Raw genomic sequence first — 20,128 nt, 5'->3', positions numbered from 1 at the left:
TAGACACCCAGGGGTATTCATGATGGGGTGACTTGACTGGCTCTCGCCAGGTTCTGTTACCCAGAATCCCTTGCAAACCTAAAAATTTGTCTAAAAAAAACACATTTTCCCCACATTTCTGTGGTGGAAAGATTTGTAATCTGTGTGGATCCACAAAATTCCACCCACCCCGCGTTCCCCTAAGCCATCCGAGAAAATGGTACCTCACTTGTGTGGATAGACCTAGTGCCCGTGACAGGTAAGGGCCCAAAACCTATTGAGGTGACATCAAAATTACCTATCACAAAACAACCTGGTTTTGCAAGGGGGGTCCCATGAGTTTTTGGCCCCGGGCTTGGCGGCCATCTAGGGAAACCTACCAAACCCACACATTTCTGAAAACTAGACTCCAAGGGGAGTCCAAAGAGGTGTGGGTTGCGTAGATCCCCTAACGTTTTCCTACCCAGAATCCCCTGCAAACCTCAAAATCACTTTTTTTCACATTTCTGTGTGGGAAAGTTCTGGAATCTATGTGGATGCACAAATTTCCTCCCACCAAGCGTTCCCCCAGGCCTCCCGATAAAAATGATACCTCACTCGCGTGGGTGGGTCAAGTTCCCGCGACAGGTAAGGACCCAAAACCTATTGAGGCGGCATCAAAATTATCTATCACAAAACAACCTGGTTTTGCAAGGGGGTCCCATGAGTTTTTGGGCCCGGGCTCGGTGGCCATCTAGGGAAACCTATCAAACCCACACATTTCTGAAAACTAGACACCCGGGGATGTCCAGCGAGGTATGGCTTGTGTGGGTCCCCTAACATTTTCCTTCCCAGAATCCCCTGCAAACCTTAAATTTAGCTGAAAAAATCACTTTTTTCTCAAATTTCTGTGTGGGAAGGTTCTGGAATTTACGTGGATACACAAATTTACTCCCACTCAGCGTTCCCCCCCCCCGGGCTCCCGATAAAAATGATACCTCACTCGCGTGGGTGGGTTAAGTACCCGCGACAGGCAAGGGCCCAAAACCTATTGAGGCGAGATCAAAATTACCTATCACAAAACAACCTGGTTTTGCAAGGGGGATCACCTGGCTTTTTGTCCCCGGGCTCGGCAGCCATCTTGGGAAACTACCAAACCCAAACATTTCTGAAAACTAGACACCCGGGGGAGTCCAGTGAGGTATGGCTTGCATGGGTTCCCTAACGTTTTCCTACCCAGAATCCCCTGCAAACCTCAAATTTAGCTGAAAAAATCACTTTTTCCATACATTTTTGCGTGGGATCACCGTGCTGGCACAAATGTCCTCCCACCCAGCGTTCCCCTTGTTCTCCCCAGTAAAATGATACCTCACTAGTGTGGGTGGGCCAAAGGCCTGTGACTAGGAAGAGCCCAAAACATAGGGATTTAGAGTATAGCACCGAGAATTCTAAGCGCTACATTTTTTTAAAAATACATTTTTTGCCAATTCTGCTTTGGACACCCACACAAGTGAGGTATCATTTTACTCGGGAGGACAAGGGGAACGCTGAGTGGTAGGACATTTGTGCCAGCACGGTGATTCCACGCAAAAATATGTGGAAAATATGTTTTTTTCAGCTACATTTGAGGTTTGCAGGGGATTCTGGGTAGGGAAACGTTGGGGGATACACGCAAGCCATACCTCATTGGACTCTCCAGGGTGTCTAGTTTTCAGAAACGTGTGGATTTGGTAGGTTTCCCTAGATGGCGGCTAGCCCGGGGCCAAAAAAACAGGTGCCCCCCCCAAAACCAGGTATTTCGTGTTTCAGCCACTTTGCCTACCCACACAAGTGAGGTACCATTTTTATCGGGAGACCTGGGGGAAGGCTGGGTGGGAGGAAATTTGTGGATCCACGCAGATTCCAGAACTTTCCCACACAGAAATTTGAGAAAAAAGTGGGTTTTTTCAGCTAAATTTGAAGTTTGCAGGGGATTCTGGGTAGGAAAATGTTCGTGGACCCACGCAAGCCATACCTGGCTGGACTCCTCTGAGTGTCTAGTTTTCAGAAATGTGTGGGTTTGGTAGGTTTCCCTAAATGACCGACGAGCCCTAGGGCCAAAAACCCAGGTGACCCCCGTTGCAAAACCAGATTGTTTTGTGATAGGTCATTTTGATGTTGCCTCAATAGGTTTTGGGCCCTTGCCTGTCACGGGTACTTGACCCACCCAAGCAAGTGTGGTATCATTTTTCTCGGGAGACCTAGGGGAACGCTGGGTGGGAGGAAATTTGTGGATCCACATAGTTTCCAAAACTTTCCCACAAAGAAATTTGAGAAAAAAGTGATTTTTTTCAGCTAAATTTGAGGTTTGCAGGGGATTCTGGGTAGGAAAACATTAGAGGAATACACAAGACATACCTCACTGGACTCCCCCGGGTGTCTAGTTCTCAGAAATGTGTGGGTTTGGTGGGTTTCCCTAGATGGCTGCCGAGCCCGGGGCCAAAAACTCATGGGACCCCCCCCTTGCAAAACCAGGTTGTTTTTCGATAGGTAATTTTGATGTCGCCTCAATAGGTTTTGGGCCCTTGCCTGTCGCTGGTACTTGACCCACCCACGCGAGTGAGATATCATTTTTATCGGGAGACCTGGGGGAACGCTGGGTGGGAGGAAATTTGTGGATCCATGCAGATTCCAGAACTTTCCCACAAAGAAATATGAGAACAAATTAATTTTTTCATCAAAATTTGAGGTTTGCAGGGGATTCTGGGTAGGAAAACGTTGGGGGACCCTCGTAAGCCATACCTCGCTGGACTCCTTCGGGTGTCTAGTTTTCAAAAATGTGTGGGTTTGGTAGGTTTCCCTAAATGGCGGCCGAGCCCGGGGCCCAAAACTCATGGAACCCCCCTTGCAAAACCAAGCTGTTTTGTGATAGGTAATTTTGATGTCGCCTCAATGGGTTTTGGGCCGTTTCCTGTCGCGGGCACTAGGCCTACCCACACAAGTGAAGTACCATTTTTGTCGGACGACTTTGGGGGGCGCATGGTGGGTGGAAATTTGTGGATCCACGCAAATTCCAGAACTTTCCACCACAGAAATGTGAGGAAAATGTGCTTTTTTGGACACATTTTTAGGTTTGCAAGGGATTCTTGGTAACAAAACCTGGTGAGAGCCAGTCAGGTCACCCCATCCTGGATTCCCCTGGGTGTCTAGTTTTAAAACATTTATAGGTTTGCTATGTTTCCCTACTTGTCGGCAGAGCTAGGGTTCAAAATCTACAGCTAGGCACTTTGCAAAAAAAGGGTCAGTTTTCACTCTGAAAATGTGGTGTGTCCACGTTGCGTTTTGGGCTGTTTCCTGTCTCGGGCACTAGGCCTACCCACACAAGTGAGGTACCATTTTTCTGAGAAGACTTTGGGGAATGTGGGGTGGATGGAAAATTGTGGATTCACGAGATTCCAGAACTTTCCACCACAGAAATGTGAGGAAAATGTGTTTTTTGGACAAATTTTAGGTTTGCAAGGGATTCTGGGTAACAGAACCTGGTGAGAGCAAGTCAAGTCACCCCATCCTGGATTCCCCTGGCTGTCTAGTTTAAAAAAATGTATAGGTTTCCTAGGTTTCCCCAGGTGTCGGCAGAGCTAGTGTTCAAAACCTACAGCTAGGCACTTTGGAAAAAAAGGGTCAGTTTTCACTCTGAAAATGTGGTGTGTCCACGTTGTGTTTTGGGCCGTTTCCTGTCACGGGCACTAGGCCTACCCACACAATTGAGATACCATTTTTGTTGGAAGACTTTGAGGAACGCGGGGTGGGTGGGAATTTGTGAATCCATGCAGATTCCAGAACTTTCCACCACAGAAATGTGAGGAAAAGTTGTTTTTTTAGAAAAATTGTTAGGTTTGCATGGGATTCTGGGTAACAGAACCTGGTGAAAGCCAGTCAAGTCACCCCATCCTGGATTCCCCTGGGTGTCTAGTTTAAAAAAATGTATAGGTATACTAGGTTTCCCTAGGTGCAGGCAGAGCTAGTGTTCAAAACCTACAGCTAGGCACTTTGGAAAAAAAGGGTCGGTTTTCACTCTGTAAATGTGGTGTGTCCACGCTGTGTTTTGGGCCGTTTCCTGTCACGGGCACTAGGCCTACCCACACAATTGAGATACCATTTTTGTTGGAAGACTTTGAGGAACGCGGGTGGGTGGGAATTTTTGAATCCATGCAGATTCCAGAACTTTCCACTACAGAAATGTGAGGAAAAGTTGTTTTTTTAGAAAAATTGTTAGGTTTGCAAAGGATTCTGGGTAACAGAACCTGGTGAAAGCCAGTCAAGTCACCCCATCCTGGATTCCCCTGGGTGTCTAGTTTAAAAAAATGTATAGGTATACTAGGTTTCCCTAGGTGCAGGCAGAGCTAGTGTTCAAAACCTACAGCTAGGCACTTTGGAAAAAAAGGGTCAGTTTTCACTCTAAATGTGGTATGTCCATGTTGCGTTTTGGGCTGTTTCCTGTCGCGGGCACTAGGCCTACTCACAGAAGTGAGGTACCATTTTTCTCGGACGACTTTGGGGGACGCATGGTGGGTGGAAACTTGTGGATCCACGAAGATTCCAGGACTTTCCACAACAGAAATGTGAGGAAAATGTGTTTTTTTGGACAAATTTTTAGGTTTGCAAGGGATTCTGGGTAACAGAACCTGGTGAGGGCCAGTCAAGTCACCCCATCCTGGAATCCCCTGGGTGTCTAGTTTGAAAAAATGTATAGGTTTCCTAGGTGCTGGCAGAGCTAGGGTTCAAAATCTACAGCTAGGCACTTTGCAAAAAAAGGGTCAGTTTTCACTCTGAAAATCTGAAAATATGGTGTGTCCACGTTGCATTTTGGGCCGTTTCCTGTCGCGGGCACTAGGCCTACCCACACAAGTTAGGTACCATTTTTCTGAGAAGACTTTGGGGAACGCGGAGTGGATGGAAATTTGTGGATCCTTGAAGATGCCAGATCTTCCCACCATAGAAATAAGAGGAAAATGTGTTTTTTTGGACAACTTTTTAGGTTTGCAAGGGATTCTGGGTAAAAGAACCTGGTGAGAGCTAGTCAAGTCACCCCATCCTGGATTCCCCTGGGTGTCTAGTTTTAAAAACTTTATAGGTTTACTAGGTTTCCCTAAGTGCCGGCAGAGCTAGTGTTCAAAACCTACAGCTAGGCACTTTGGAAAAAAAGGGTCAGTTTTCACTCTGAAAATGTGGTGTGTTCACGTTGTGTTTTGGGCTGTTTCCTGTCGCGGGCACTAGGCCTACCCACACAAGTGAGGTACCATTTTTCTCTGAAAACTTTGGGGAACATGGGGTGGGTGGAAATGTGTGGATCCACGTGGATTCCAGAACTTTCCACCACAGAAATGTGAGGAAAATTTGTTTTTTTTTAAAAAACAATTTACAACCTACAAGTCCTATATATCCCCACAACCAGAAAGGTCCAGCGGATGTAACGGTATATTGCTTTCAAACAGCTCTCATAATTTGAAGAAGTTACAGGTGAAAACGTTGGCACAAATGGCTGCTTTTTTCAACTAATTTTCAATTCTTCCTATATTCAACTGTTAGTTTCTATAAAGAAACCATGAAGGATCTACACAAATGACCCCTTGCTGAATTCAGAATTGTGCCTACTTTTCAAAAATGTATAGCTGTCCAGGATCCATTATTGCTTTCATTCCCATTTCTACCATTAACTGGAAGAAGGTTGAAAGCACAACAAATAGCAAAAATAGTCTGTCTCCCAGAAAAATGCCAAAACTGTGTAAAAAATGTGGGTTTTCTGACAAAAGTCTGCTTGTCCCTGAAAGCTGTGAAGATGTGATTTCAGCACCACAACCCCTTTTTTGATACCATTTGCAGGGGAAAACCCAGATGCTTTCATCTGTAGCCCCTTTTTCCCATTTTTTCAAAAAAACAAAATGTTGCTGTATTTTGGCTAATTTCTGAGTCCCCTCCAGGGTAATCCACAAACTCTGGGTACCTTTAGAATCCTCATGATGTTGGAAGAAAAGGACGCAATTTTGGCATGGATATCTTATGTGGTCAAAATGTTACAGGGGCCTAAGCGCGAACTACCCCAAATAGCCAAAAAAGGGCTTAGCACGGGGGGGGGGGGGGGGAAGCCTAGCAGCGAAGGGGTTAAGGAACATAAACCATATCCAGAAACTATAGGTGACTGTACCTCTCAACTGGCTGAACTGAAAGCTTTGATTCTGGCTTTGAAGAATGAAGATTCATAATTTCCCCACAATTATACTGTGTGATTCCTATTACTGCATCCAGGCCTTTAACGATAATTTGCCTTATTGGTGCATGAATGGATTCGGAGATTCTAGAAGAAATATTATAAAGCATAAACGTTTTTGAGGAAAGGTGGCAGCTCAAAAAGATGCTTTGCCACGAGTTCATGTGATTCATACATTGAGCAACCAAGGCGTAGTAGGCTCTAGCTTTGCATATTGTGCTATGACCCCTCCTCACTTCTTGGAACAGCACTGCACCCTCGTACTCCGCCCACCAAATGAGGGTCTCCTTCCATTTGTGTCCCTGGGGACTCATGGAGGCCTTCCATTTTATTGTGATTTCACGCTTTCAATACTAAGGCTAAGTCTGCAAATTTAGTAGTCACTTTATGTTTGGCAGGTCGAGGGAATTCCCCCAGCAGGCAAAGCAGTGAAGGGCAGTATTCTGTCCGTGACCTCATTTATGCAGGCTACCCCTCCCTCCTATTAATCATGCAAAGCAGGACAGCTCCATACCAAATGGAGCATTTCAGCTCCCTATTCCTCACATCTGGGACATCCCACACCTTGTGCCCTGTATGTTTGCATAATGTTCCTTGGTGTGAGGTACGCCCTGTGCAAGAAGTAATAATTGATTTTTTTAAACCTAGTATTGCGAGATACTGTGTAAATGTTGGCAAGGATTGTGAGCCAGTGTACTTCTATTACAGGGAGTGCCACATCTTCATCCCACTTCTTATGGAGTTCCACCAGGGGCCTGTTGATATCTGCCGTAAGTGCCCGTTATAGGAGTGTGATCATCTGTGTTTTACTTGTTGTGGTGAAAAGTGTGTGGCTACATCGGTGAGACGGGGGCTCTGTCTTCCCTGTCCTCCAATCGCATCACATGGTATTTGTCACTGCGCATTGTAGTAAAAATTGTCCCGGAGGCAATTTAAAAGTCTCTTATAAGCCTTCAAAAGACAGCAACTCGCCATTCCTGTATAGGTCGCCAACTCAGGTTATACCAAAAGTAGTCCATTCTAGTACTCACCTTAGTGCCCCTGTTTTATTTATACCGATCAAGGCAAGCAAAGGCAAAGCCAAGGAATATGGTAGGAGGGTTAGGGGGATTTGTAGACAAGACTGCCAACAATGTTGAATGGTCTGTAGGTCCCTGGAGCCCCCTGCAAGAGAACGCTTGGGTGTCAAGAGAATGTGAAGGATTAGGTTGAGGCCCGGGCCCCTTCCTGGAACCTTCCCCCCCAGGGCGCAGTCGTAAGTGTAGCATACAACATTGAACCACTGAATTGTGGGCGCCAGATAATATACTTTGAAATTGGGTGCTGCTGGCCCCCCTTTAGTCGTGGATCTGCTCAGATTGGACATTGCCACTCTGCGTCTGCCCACACCCCAGGTAAGTTCCACCAAGATTGAATTCAATTCTGCAAACAGTTTAAGGGGGATCACTGTTGGCAGTGTGGCGAAGAAGTATATTAGGCAGGGGAACGCCACCATCTTTGAAACCGCAAGTCACCCTGCTACAGACAGGGGAAGAGTTCTCCAGAACCTCACACTAGCGCAGAATGAATAGCTTATCCAATGTTCCCCTCCAGGATGTCTCTGGGGTTGTGGTATACTCTGATTTCCAGGTATTTCATGGAGGAGCCCTCCCATGTGAGTCCTTATAGGTCCCGGGGTTCTGGCTTGTGTCGGCACAAGGGAAATATAAGTGACTTCTACCAGTTTATGCAAAGACCAGATATACTGCAAAACCGTTACTACAGTGAGATCGCTCTAGCTGGATCCCTCTCCGAGTTGACAAGAAATAGGAGCATGTTGTCTGCATAAAGTGCAATTTTGTGGGAGGTGCCTCAATGGTGCAACCCCTTCTATCAAGTCCCTGTTCGTGCTCTACTGACAAAAGGTTCAACGGCGATGGCACACAACAGGGGAAAGAGGAGATAGCCCTGCCTGGTACCTCTCCCAACCACACAGCAATTGGAGATCACCCTGCCAGTTTGCACCCATGCAGAGGGTACCGTGTAGAGGAGTCTAGTCCAGTGAACAAATCCCGCCCCAATCCCAGCCCCTCCATCACTTGGTGCAGGTAGTCCCATTGTAGGCTATTGAAAGCCTTTTCTATATCAATCGAGATTATCACTGCCTCACTCTCCTCAGGGTGTGTGTTATCCATAGTGGAGAGCAATCTTCATTTATTTAGCGCTGTTTTCCACTCTGGAATGAATCCATTTTGGTCGAGATATATGAGCGCTGACGTGTGGGAGGCGGGAAGCCAATATACGACTAAGAACTTTATAGTCCATACTGAGCATTGAGAGTGGATGATATGCACATTTTATACACATTGATATCAAAGAAGATGTTAAAACGGGCATGGTGCTAAGATCCAGGAGTGAAATTCAAGTGTACATAGATGCTGAGAAAAAGATAAGGGGAACCCCTCCAAATCATTACTGGAACCTGAGGACCCCGGTCTAAGCATTTCTGATTATCTGACCAGCAAAACAAAACATAAAAAATACAGAAATAAGTATTCACAAAGCAAATACACAATGTTGAAATGTTTTAAAATTCGCAAACAAATATTGAAAAAAAATCTAAATTCTAATTTGATTAATTTTTATTAAGATTGGAGCTTTCAACTGAGCCCACTCATTGTCCATACTATTTCCTGTTTGATGTGCTCCCATGAGTCAATCTAAGGATACTAAGAATATTCTCCAACTTCAAATTCCTTCACATCTACAAAACATTTAAAAACTTTCAATGTTGCTCCTTTTATATACACTTTAATAACCTGTCACTATTATTTACTTTTCAAAGCAGTTGCGGACCCCTGAGTAGGCTCTGTGGAGTCCCAGGAGGCCCGGACCACATGTTAAGAACTACTGGTATAGACTGTTGCCATAGTCAAACTTGGAGATTGCGGGTGTGAGGATGGCTTGCATTTTCTGTTGGTATGGGAAGGTTCAACACAGAGTTTTCATTGTGTAGAAGGACCGCTTTGTGACATTATTATTAACAAGTGATATCAAGCATAGGTCTGAATCCATGGTTACCCTTAGGTTTCTGACTTCTTTTGATGTTGTTGTTGGAGGGGCCTTGAGTTCCTGGGGCTACATGGCAGTGGGCTGGCATTTTTGCCATTGTCCGCAGGTCTTGATCTCTGTCTTTACCATGTTGAGCTTCAGATGTGTATTTAGCATCCACGTGTTTAAGGCATGAAGACAGACATCAGGATTTGAGTTGAAGAAGTCTTCCAGGTCATCCACTTTTAGAATGATTTTGGTGTTCTTTGCCTAGTTGTAATAGGGGACGTTGAACAATTTAATCAGATTTGGGAAGAGGGATATGATAGACCCTTGAGCGCCGCACCATGTTGGATGTGAGGAGATGATGTGAAAAGTGGTGAATGAAATATACGTTGTCTCTGAGATGATAAGCCATCAATTTTAGAGCATTTTCACATACTCCAAGATAATTAGGTCTTTGTTGTAGCATGTGGTGGTGTCAAATGCAGCAGATAAATCCAGAAGCACTAGGACTGTCATTGTGAGTTTTCGATCATCCCAAACAAGGGAATAGCCAGAAAAATAAAATACCCCTCACTTAGACCCATATATAGCAATAAATATACGAGTAAAGTGAGTGATTGATGAATGGGGATACTGTCACTAGCGCCGGTCTGAGTTGGGATTGTTGGGTGTTAACTGTTTTTACACTGCTATGTCTGTTGGCCAGTTCATGAGAAAATAACAGAAGGACTTATACATGGGACTCTCGTAACTATGCAGTCGTCGAGTAGGGATACATCCCACGCAGAGCAAGAACTGAATGCTATTCCTGTATCCAATCTGGTACGACGGTTGTGCCAGGGATAGTTTTTTTTTTTTTTTTTTTTTGTTGAAACCGTTTATTGCAATCTCAAGTATATACAAGTATGGGCCTACAACCTTCCGGCCGGCCGCTAGAGTGACAGGAGCACCTGACAAACTTACAAAAGGGCACTTGGCGTTACAGAGAAGCAAATCAGGAGACATCAACGACGTAAGCCACATGACTCTAAGCCCACAATACGGTTTCATTTTATACACACGCAACAACATAGAAAAACACACCCGCAAGGCAACCCGCAATCGAAGGTAACCACACGTGCTCCTCGAATAAGGGACCCCGACCATCCACAGGAATCTGAAGAGGGGGAAGGGAAACAAGTCCAGGACTGGGGGAACTCTGTGCCCGGGGCTGGGGGAGGGGGTCAACTAGGGGGACGGAGCCGGTGAGGCAGTAGGCAGCAGTGGTGGCTCGCAAATACCCCCGCGGTAGGCGTTCCAGGGGCCCCATATTTTCACCCACGCCCCAGGCTTGCCCCTCGCCACATACACCACCTTTTCTCGGAACATGCACCAATCCATATGTTCTTTCCAGGCCGACACCGCCGGGGGCCGCTGGGATCCCCACAGTTGAGCGATGTCACGCTTAGCTATCATATATCCCAGAGTCACCCATCGCGTCTGCGGAACCGAGTAATCAGTTGGTTCCCACACATTCAGCAAGCATCTCCTCGCTTCAGGCAACAGTGCGACATGCGTAACCAGACGCAGGACCTCATGCACACCACGCCAGAATCGCTCCACCTTCGGGCATTCCCACAAAATATGCAAAAAAGTCGCCAAAGCACCACACCCACGCTTACACAACCCATCCTCAGCATAACCCATACACAGAAGCCTTGGCCCCGTCATGTAAACCCGGTGGAGTATCTTAAGCTGGACGAAGCGAAGGCGAGCCGGTATGGCCACCTCCTTCGGAGAGGCCACCGCGGAAATCCAGTCTTCGTCGTCCAACTCCAGCCCGTCGGCAACCCAAGCCTCACGGAGGCCGGTCAGCAGGCCCGAGCGGTCATTAATCAATTTTTTGTAAATGAGGGAGATCGTGCTATCCGGAACGTGGCCATCCAGCACTCTATCCTCCAGGGGGGAAGACTCCGGGATGGAGGCGGCGTCTGGGAAGACGGAGCCCAGCGCATGACGGACCTGCAAGTACCGAAAGTATTCACTGCCCTGCAGCTGAAACTCCGTCTGCAGCGTCTCGAATGTTTTAAATCCCCCTCTCGTCCAGAGGTCCCCCACTTTACTGATGCCAATCGTGTCCCACTTCTCGAAGCCCTTCGAGGTCCACAGGGAGCCCAACCGCTGAGGCGCATACAACGGCGACGCCCGGGTCAAACGGTCCTTCCACCCCATAGCTGCATTGGCCGCGTGCCACACCCGCACCATGACACGCGTGGGCCCCGTCAAGCGGGGATCCGGCGCGCCAGAGTAGAGTGCTCGATTGTAGTCGCCACCGGGCAGGAGCATCTTGTCCATTTCAAATGCCGGGTTCAAGGCGGGCCCATAGAGGCCGTGATTAATTGCAGCTAGCTGGGAGGCCCAGTAATACCGCTTAATGTCCGGGAGGGCAATCCCCCCGTCGTACCACGGGAGCGTCAACTTCGCCAGGGCTATACGCGGCCTCCCGTCCCAGAACAGGCGGCGCTGTAGACTCTCCACCTCACGGAAGTAGCGCGCCGGGACTAGGTCCATAGTGTTCTGGAGAGCGTACAGGAAGCGCGGCAACGACATCATCTTAAACAATGCCGCCCGGCCGAGCGGCGAAAGCGGCAGGTGCCGCCAGCGCGCGACGTCCTCCTTCAAGCGCTGGAGGGGGGGAAGCAAGTTTCGCTCGTAGCGGGCCGCCGGGTCCAGCGTGATATAGACACCCAGGTACCGAAACCCCTGCGAGGCAATCTGGATCGGACATCCTCGCGGGAGGACGGGAGCCTCCCCGGAAAGCACATAGACACATGATTTAGCCCAGTTGATGACAAGGCCTGAGTTACGGCCAAAGGAGCGCAGGACATCAACCAGGACAATCAGGGATTTGCGCGGGGAGGCTAGGTACAAAAGGATATCATCAGCGTAGAGGGACACGCGGTCCTCATACTCGGGGGTCCAACGGAGACCACGGATGGAAGGGTGCCACCGCAACCACTCCGCCAGGGGTTCCAAGGCCAATGCAAACAGGAGCGGCGACAAGGGGCAACCCTGTCGCGTGCCCCGTCCCAGCGCGAACGGGGCCGAGACTCGCCCATTCACTACCACCTGCGCTAACGGGCCCGAGTACAACAATTTGACCCAGCTGATGAATCCCGGTCCAAAACCAAATTTCGCCAGCATCGCCCAAATGTATGGCCATTCGAGCGTGTCAAACGCCATGGTGGCGTCTAAGGACGCCAAGATGGCCGGCTCCCGCACAAACGGAACACGCGCGAGCACCCCGTGCAAGCGCCGCAGATTGAGGGCCGTGTTGCGATGGGGGATAAAGCCAGACTGGTCTTGGTGGACCAACTCGCCCACCACGCCGACCAGCCGGTTGGCAAGCACCTTGGCAAGGATTTTGGGCTCCGCATTCAAGAGCGAGATAGGCCGATAGGAGGTAACCCAGTCTCGGGGTTTCCCCTCCTTGTGGATCACCACGATTGTAGCCAGACGTTGGTCCGGCGGGAGGGAGCCCCGCGAGTGGGCCGCAAGGAACATCGCGCGGAGGTGGGGTGCCAGTACGTCCGGTCGCAGCTTATACAACTCGATAGGGATGCCGTTCGGGCCCATGGCCTTGCCAGATGCAACCGAGCGTATAGCGAGGGCAATTTCGTCCGAGGTAGGAGCAGCATCCAACGACTCCCTGTCCTCCACCGAAAGGGAGGGCAGCGCGATATCTCGAAGCAGGGCATGAGAATCCGCCTCCGAGCAGGGGGAGACCGGGGAATACACCTCGCGGAAATAATCCGCGAAGCAAGAGACAATGTCTTCTGGCTCGGTGACACGTACACCATCCATCCTCTCAATCAGCGGAACCACACGACTCGCTCTCTCCTTTTTATCCAACCACGCAATCAATTTACCAGCCTTATCACCCACATCATACAGTCGCTCCTGTTGCTCTCTACTGAGGCCCCTGGCTGCCTCCGTGACGAGGGCCCTATAGGCCGCTTGCCTAAGGTGTAGAACATGCAGTGCAGCATCCGTCACCCCACTCCCCAAATCACCCTCTAGTTCAGTAATTTCGGCCTCCACTCGGGTCACCTCCTCCTGCTCGCGCCTCCGGGCATGGGATATGAAGGAGAGGGCCTCCCCCCTAATAACTGTCTTGAAGGCCTCCCAAAGGGAGATAGCCGAAGGGACAGACCCCACATTCTCCTCGAAATACCGCTGCAAGGATTTAATCAAGTCAGCGCGAATAGTGGGGTCGCGCAGATACCAGGCATTAATTGGAGCTACCCTGCCCTCCCCCCTCGGGAGGACACCAAAGTGCAACAGGAGCGGGGAGTGATCTGAAATACCCCGCGCCAGATGGCGCACCTCTCCCACCCTCCCAGCATAGGCCGCAGGGACAAGGATATGATCGAGCCGTGAGAGGCTACCATGGGCACCCGAATGGAAGGTGTATTGCAGCTGCGTGGGATGTTTTAAGCGCCAGCAGTCCACCAATCCCAATGTATCTAAAAGGCCGGACAGCCACGCCTGCGCCCGGGGGAGGTCCCTAGGGGGGTGACGATCCATAGTCCCAGAAACCACCGCATTGAAATCCCCCCCAACCACCAGAAGCCCCCCCGGAAGGTCAAGGAGGAGGCGCCCCAGGTCCGCAAAAGTGGTAGACTGTAGCCCCGGTGGGACATACACTGAAACAAAGACAACCACTTTGCCCTCCATTCTCCCCACCAAGGCAATGTAGCGTCCCCTCTCATCATGGCGCACCTCATCTATTTCCAGCGGGAGCGAGTTCTTAACCATGATGCCCACCCCCCGCGAGCCAGACGTGAAGCCCGAGTGGGCCACCAAACGATAGCCACGCCGATTCATGGCAAAGAAGGAATTACCTATAAGGTGTGTCTCCTGCAGAAAGACCACATCTGGCGAAATTCGTTTCAGATACTGCAGGACCACACCTCGCTTAATCCTATCCCCCAGTCCATTAACGTTCCAAGACAACAAAGTCAAGTCCCTACCCCCCATCACATACAGAAGCCATCACTCGTCCCCCCGAGAGCACCTCAAAAACACCAATACAGTAAAGGGTTTGCCTTGCGGTAAAAACGAACAACACCCCACCCCAACCCACCCGTCCCAACAGAACTCCCCCCTCCCTGCACCCCTGCATGAGCCCGAACAGCCCCTCCAAAGTGCAGTGTGCCTGTCGCCCCATAGATGAAAACACTAACTAGTCCCCCAGAGGAGGAGGGAAAGCCCCCAAGAGACCCCGTACGACCTCCACGGGAGGGGAACTTACACAATCAGTCAATGAGGACAATAATGTTGTCCAGAGCAAGGCCTACTATTAGTCCCTCAGTCCTGATCCGGCAAGCCCTCCCCACCAACCGCGCCCCCCCCACCCCCCCGGCCCCGGTCCCCGGGCAAAGTGTCCAACCAGTCCCCGGCCGCCTCGGGACGATCAAAAAAGTGCGTGCGGCCATCCACCTCTACCCTCAACTTCGCTGGAAAAAGCATCGCATACTTGAGGTTCAGGTCCCGTAGGCGACGTTTGACTCCGAGAAAACTCAGTCTCTGCTTCTGAACCGCCGGAGTAAAATCAGGATAGAAGTTTACGTCCATATTGTCGAGTCTGACCGGTCCTTGTTGCCTAGAAGTCTGCAGGATAGCGTCTCTGTCCCGAAAGTTGAAGATCCGGGCAATGAGAGGCCTCGGAGGGGCTCCGATCTTAGGTCTCCCTCCGGGGACCCTGTGGGCACGTTCCACTGCGAAGAGTTTACTCAGCCCCCGGGGCTGGAGACGGGTGAGGATCAGGTCCTCCACAAACAGATCCGCCGCCTCCTCCTCACGTCCCTCCGGCACCCCGACAATGCGAACATTGTTCCTCCGGGCCCGACCCTCGCAATCTTCCAGTCGACGATCCATCAGGGCACTCGCCTGGCCCAGTCGGCGCACCTCCTTTTGGAGGGCCGCCACGTCCGTTGTGAGGCCCGAGGTGGTGTGGGCCAAAGAGTCGACCCGGTCATTCGTCTTGGACAGATCGGCCCTCACCAGGCCCACATCCACGAGGACCGAGTCAATCTTTTGCGCCAGAGTGTCAAAGCGCTGGTCCACTGAGGCCTTCATCTCGGCGATGGCGCCCATGACGTCCCGGAGGGTCAGATCCGCGGGCAAAGCAGGGGCATCAGTCGGGCCAACAGGGGACCTACGCGGCGCCTCTGGAGATCCCTTCTGGAGGGTGTAGCGGTCCATGTTGTTAGACTGAGGGGCTGCGCCACGGCGGGTCGATTTCACCTTTGCCCGGTCGCCATCTTGTTTCGTGGACATGGCTCCAGTCCCCAAATCGTGCCAATCTCCTTGAAAAGGGCTGACAGACCGGTTCACGGGCTCCGGGGGAGGGCGACCACAGCTCCGAAGGGCGGATCACAGCTGGCGGGCCGGCAGGGCACCCCGATGTAGTCACACCACCGCACGCCGCCTCGCGACCCTACCTCGCTTGGCAGCAAGGAGGGCGCGAAAGCGAAAGTGAAAGTGCGGGGTACGCGAATCACCCAGCCTCGCCCGCCGCTGTTGTTCACTTTGTCTCCGGATCGCCCCACAACTCCAATCCGGGGGGCCGGCGTGGAGAAGGCCGCAAACCTCAATCGATGCTCCCGCCGGTGTCCGAGGTCCGATTTGGAAACGGAAAACGGGTGGCACCTCAGCTCGGTCTCACAAACACAGTCCCCTCATCTAGGACAGGATATAGTCAGGATTTATGCAGGAGGTCGCGGAGGTCCTCGGGAGCCTCGCACCTACGCGGCCATCTTGGTTGCGCGCTAGGCTCCTCCGTGCCAGGGATAGTTATGAGTCTAATTACATGTGCGATGGGAACTGGTACCTATAGCGATTTGGTGACACCATGCATGGAGTGTAAATCATTTATGATGCCTTACAAGTATCTGTAACCTTTAAAATTTCAATAAAACAGTTAAAAAAAAAAATTAAGTAATTGATACCTGCCCTTATTGTGAAGTGCCATGGAAATTGAATCCTTGGAAAAGTTTGCAGAAAATGGTGCAAAATTATAAATATTACAGAAAGATTTTAAAGGGATTTGGCCAAAAACTACACATCTACCAGTACAGGGTTACTTTTCTCATTCATCCTTTCCATCTTTTTGCTTCTCTTTCATGCTTCTTCCCTTCCTTCTTTCCATTATCTTCCCTTTGTTTTTATGCATATTTCATCACATCTTTCCATCTTTCTTTCCTTCTGTCTATTCTTCTCTCATTTAATCTAACCTTTTTGTAGCTTTCTACCCTTCTTCACATCCCTTTATTCTTATCATGCTCATGTCATTCCTTTGCACCTTTTTAGGTCTCGCCTACGCAGCGCACTTGCACTGCATAGGAGGGCCTTTAGCCGTCGCTCGGCTCTTTTTCAAGCACATACTCGTGCTTGTTGCGGCATCTACCTTGCGGGAGCGAGCAGCGGCGCGCATGCTAATTGGCTGTTGCTCGCTCCCGCAAGGCGGATGGTGCCACAAGCACGCGTGTGCTTGAAAACAGCAGCATTAGTTATTCCCTTGTGCACGGCTCAAGCTGCTGCTACACGTTTAGCAAGCATTACTTATTCCCTCGTGCTCTCTCTCTCCACTGTTCTTTGCTCTCTCCTCATCGTTTTCTTTCCCTCCCTCTGTACTCTCTTTTCTGTCTCTTGTTTATCCTTTTTTTCTTTATCTAACCTCTCTGTCTGTGTTTCCTTCCAATCAATCGCCTTGTCATTCAGATCTGTCATTCTCTCGTCTCTTTAACTCTCTCTAAGTAGCATTTGTACTGGAATTTGGTACATTGTATTCTTCAATAAAGGGAGAAGACACATTCCTCCCAGGCCTGTTCATGACATTTGATGTTCCAGAAATATGTCCTCGCTATAGAGACTGTCCACCTATTCACGTACTCAGGAATGTGGCCTGAAGGCTCCTAACATAAGGGCACGCCGCCCCAGCACGTGCCATTCAGCTAGAGACAGCACCAAGAGGTCTTGGAAATGGCAGACTCTGTTATATTATGTTGTTATGTTTTGTAAAGCTATTACCATTTGTACAGCGCCTTTAACCAAAAGAACAGTCCTGAAGCGCTTTCTTAATTTGACCGCCATTTTTATACAGTTCTGGGATTTCCATCCATCGGTTTGCACAATTTTCTGTGTTGCGCTTTCCATATGTTATGTGCCATACAATATTTTGTCTATTTTCTACCAGTACTCTAACTCATTGTCGACGCACAGCAGCTCACGAGGCCCCGACCTAAAGCATTTTTAATCCGACCTCCTCGGTGTAATGATGACTCCACGAAGATATCAGATAAAGTTGAGAAGTTTATTAGAAGTAAGCAGGTACATCTGATAGCCAGCAAGACCACTCTATATCTGACTCCCTCTATCAACACTCCAGAACTACACGTAGGTATCTAGCAACAGTTACCATAGCAATGGTCACAGTAATAGCTGAGGTACCACATCTCTCTCCTTTACTTAAACAAATAAACTGATAACAAATTAGGATAAGGAACATAATAACAAGAAATAGAAAACGATATACAATAGTCAAAAGATAATGTATTGGGTAAAGTATAATATATACTGAAAAAAGGATACATGCATGACTGTTATAATACTATAAATGAACCACTTCCTTTCTTTCATTTTTTCATGACATAGTTTCTATATTTTGCTGGCATAATTATTGTTCTACCAACACATGTTGTTCTTCCAGAACTACAAGAAGCTTGGATTCCATCATTGGTACTTGAAGTTTGAACATGGGTATTCTCTATATCGATAACATTGGGAATAGTAACGTCATCCCACATCCAATTCATTGGGGGAACAGATTTTTCCAATTTTTTCTTATAAATAGAATTTACACACTTTGAAAGTCAATTGTAATGCCAGATCTTACCATCACTCAATTTAGCTGATTTAGAGTAAATAGTAATTACTTGTAAAGGTGTCGAGAACTTGCTTAGACCTTTCCTTACTTTAGTAGGTAGTTTAACTTTGACCCAATCACCAACCTCTAATTTACAATCAGAGGTACTGTGAGTTTTGTCAAAATTAATTTTGCAAGTGACATGCATTTTCCTAAGATTTGCTCTTACTAAAGCAGGTGACCATTTCCCATACGTTTTCAAATTACACCACGCAACATTGTCTTTGGTAAAGGGTTCTCTACCACGTAATATTCTGAATGGACTATAACCCGTCCCTGTGGGGGTGAATCTATAAGCCCAGAGTGTGCTAAAAAGTTCTTTTTTCCAGCATTACCCACTCTTCAAGGAAGCTTGTATGCTGCCCATAATGACTCTATTAAATCTTTCCACAATGCCATTTCCTGCTGGATTATATACCAGAGTTGTCTTCTCACTAATTCCATTCCTTTCTAAAAAATGTTTAAATGTATCAGCTGAAAATTGTGGCCCATTATCATTGCGAATGACCTTGGGAATTCACGTAAAAATATGTGTTCTAAAAATTTGATTACTTGTTTAGTATCAATATTTTCAGTAATTTCAGTTTCTGGCCACTTTGAGTGGTCATCTATGACAACTAAGATATGCTTATGATTTTCATCTTCATCTTCTATAGGACCCAACCATTCAATGCTGAGATTTTCCCATGGTCTATCAGGAAGGGTTTTAGTGCCAAGTGTAGGTCTTAATATACGTAGTGTCTTATCCGAATCCTGACAAATAGAACATTTCTTTACAAATGTCTCTGTATCTCTATTGATCCCTGGCCACCAATATGATATTTTTAATCTAGCTTTCAATTTAGTAATGCCAAGATGACCTACATGATTCCATTCTAACACTCTAGATCTTAATGATGTAGGTACAATGATTCTTTCACCTCTGCAAATGTAACCTGAATTATCCATAGAAAGTTCATTTTGAATTTCCCAAAAGGCTCTTAAATCACCTTGAATACCATTTTTACTAGGACAACCTTTGGTCACAAATTGTGCAGTTTTCTTTAATGTTTCATCGTGAGAGTATTCAGTGTCCCACTCTTCCTTTGAAATAGCAATACTATTATCATACACTGCAGCAACATTGAAATCATCCCAATCAGCTTGTCCAAAACATTCGTATGGTAGTGGTGATCTACTTAAGTAATCCGCTACCTGATTCCTCTTACCAGGTAGATATTCCACATAGTAAGTGAAATCAAGAAGTTTCAGACTCATTTTAGCAATTCTTGGTGTGGCTTTGAATATACCCTCAGATGTTAGTACTTTAAGCAGTGGTTTATGATCTGTGCGAAGGACAAAACTGGTGCCCCACACGAACTGCCTAAACTTTTGCATTGCCCATATGGTAGCTAACATTTCCTTCTCTATAACTGAATATTTTTCTTCATCTGAGAAAGAGAACGAGAAGCAAAGGAAATGGTCACTTCTTCACCATTGTCATTGATCTGAGAAAGTACAGCTCCCGAACCTTTGCCACTAGCATCGGTTGTAATTATGCTAGGTGCTAAATTGTCAAAAGCTTGAAGGGGTAGAGCTAAGAATAGGTCACTTTTTACTTTTTTGAAATCATTTTCTAAATCATCATTCCACACAAACTCTTGTTTCACTTTTAACAATTGTCTCATGTTGTAGGTTTTGGTGGCAAAATTCCGAACAAATTTTGAGTAAAATTCTGCCATACCAAGGAATGATCTTAAATCATCTTTCGACTTGGGAGATGGTGCATCTTTGATAGCTTCCATTAAACTCTTCTTTGGTGAAATGCCATCCCCTCCAACTTCATGACCTAAGTATGTGACTGACTTTAATCTGAATTTACATTTTTTGATTTCTGCAGTCAATCCTTTTTCTGCTAATTTGGAAAGAACAGTTTTAAG

The 20,128-nt window shown here is 47.9% G+C and overlaps 1 protein-coding gene across 1 annotated transcript in view; it reads right to left on the bottom strand.

The window, feature by feature from the left end:
- The window catches only part of LOC146856255 (volume-regulated anion channel subunit LRRC8C-like), a 173,478-nt gene extending 154,012 nt beyond the window's left edge, over window positions 1-19,466 (bottom strand). Inside the window, exon 1 of the mRNA XM_085651225.1 lies at window positions 19,199-19,466. Within this exon, the coding sequence (XP_085507351.1) occupies window positions 19,199-19,466 (268 nt within the window). The remainder of the gene's footprint in view (window positions 1-19,198) is intronic.
- Window positions 19,467-20,128: the final 662 nt, after the last annotated feature.

Source organism: Triturus cristatus, chromosome 4_1 (genome assembly GCF_964204655.1).
Source record: "Triturus cristatus chromosome 4_1, aTriCri1.1, whole genome shotgun sequence".
NCBI classification, from domain to species: domain Eukaryota; kingdom Metazoa; phylum Chordata; class Amphibia; order Caudata; family Salamandridae; genus Triturus; species Triturus cristatus.
This window is presented reverse-complemented; position numbering and strand designations above follow the sequence as displayed.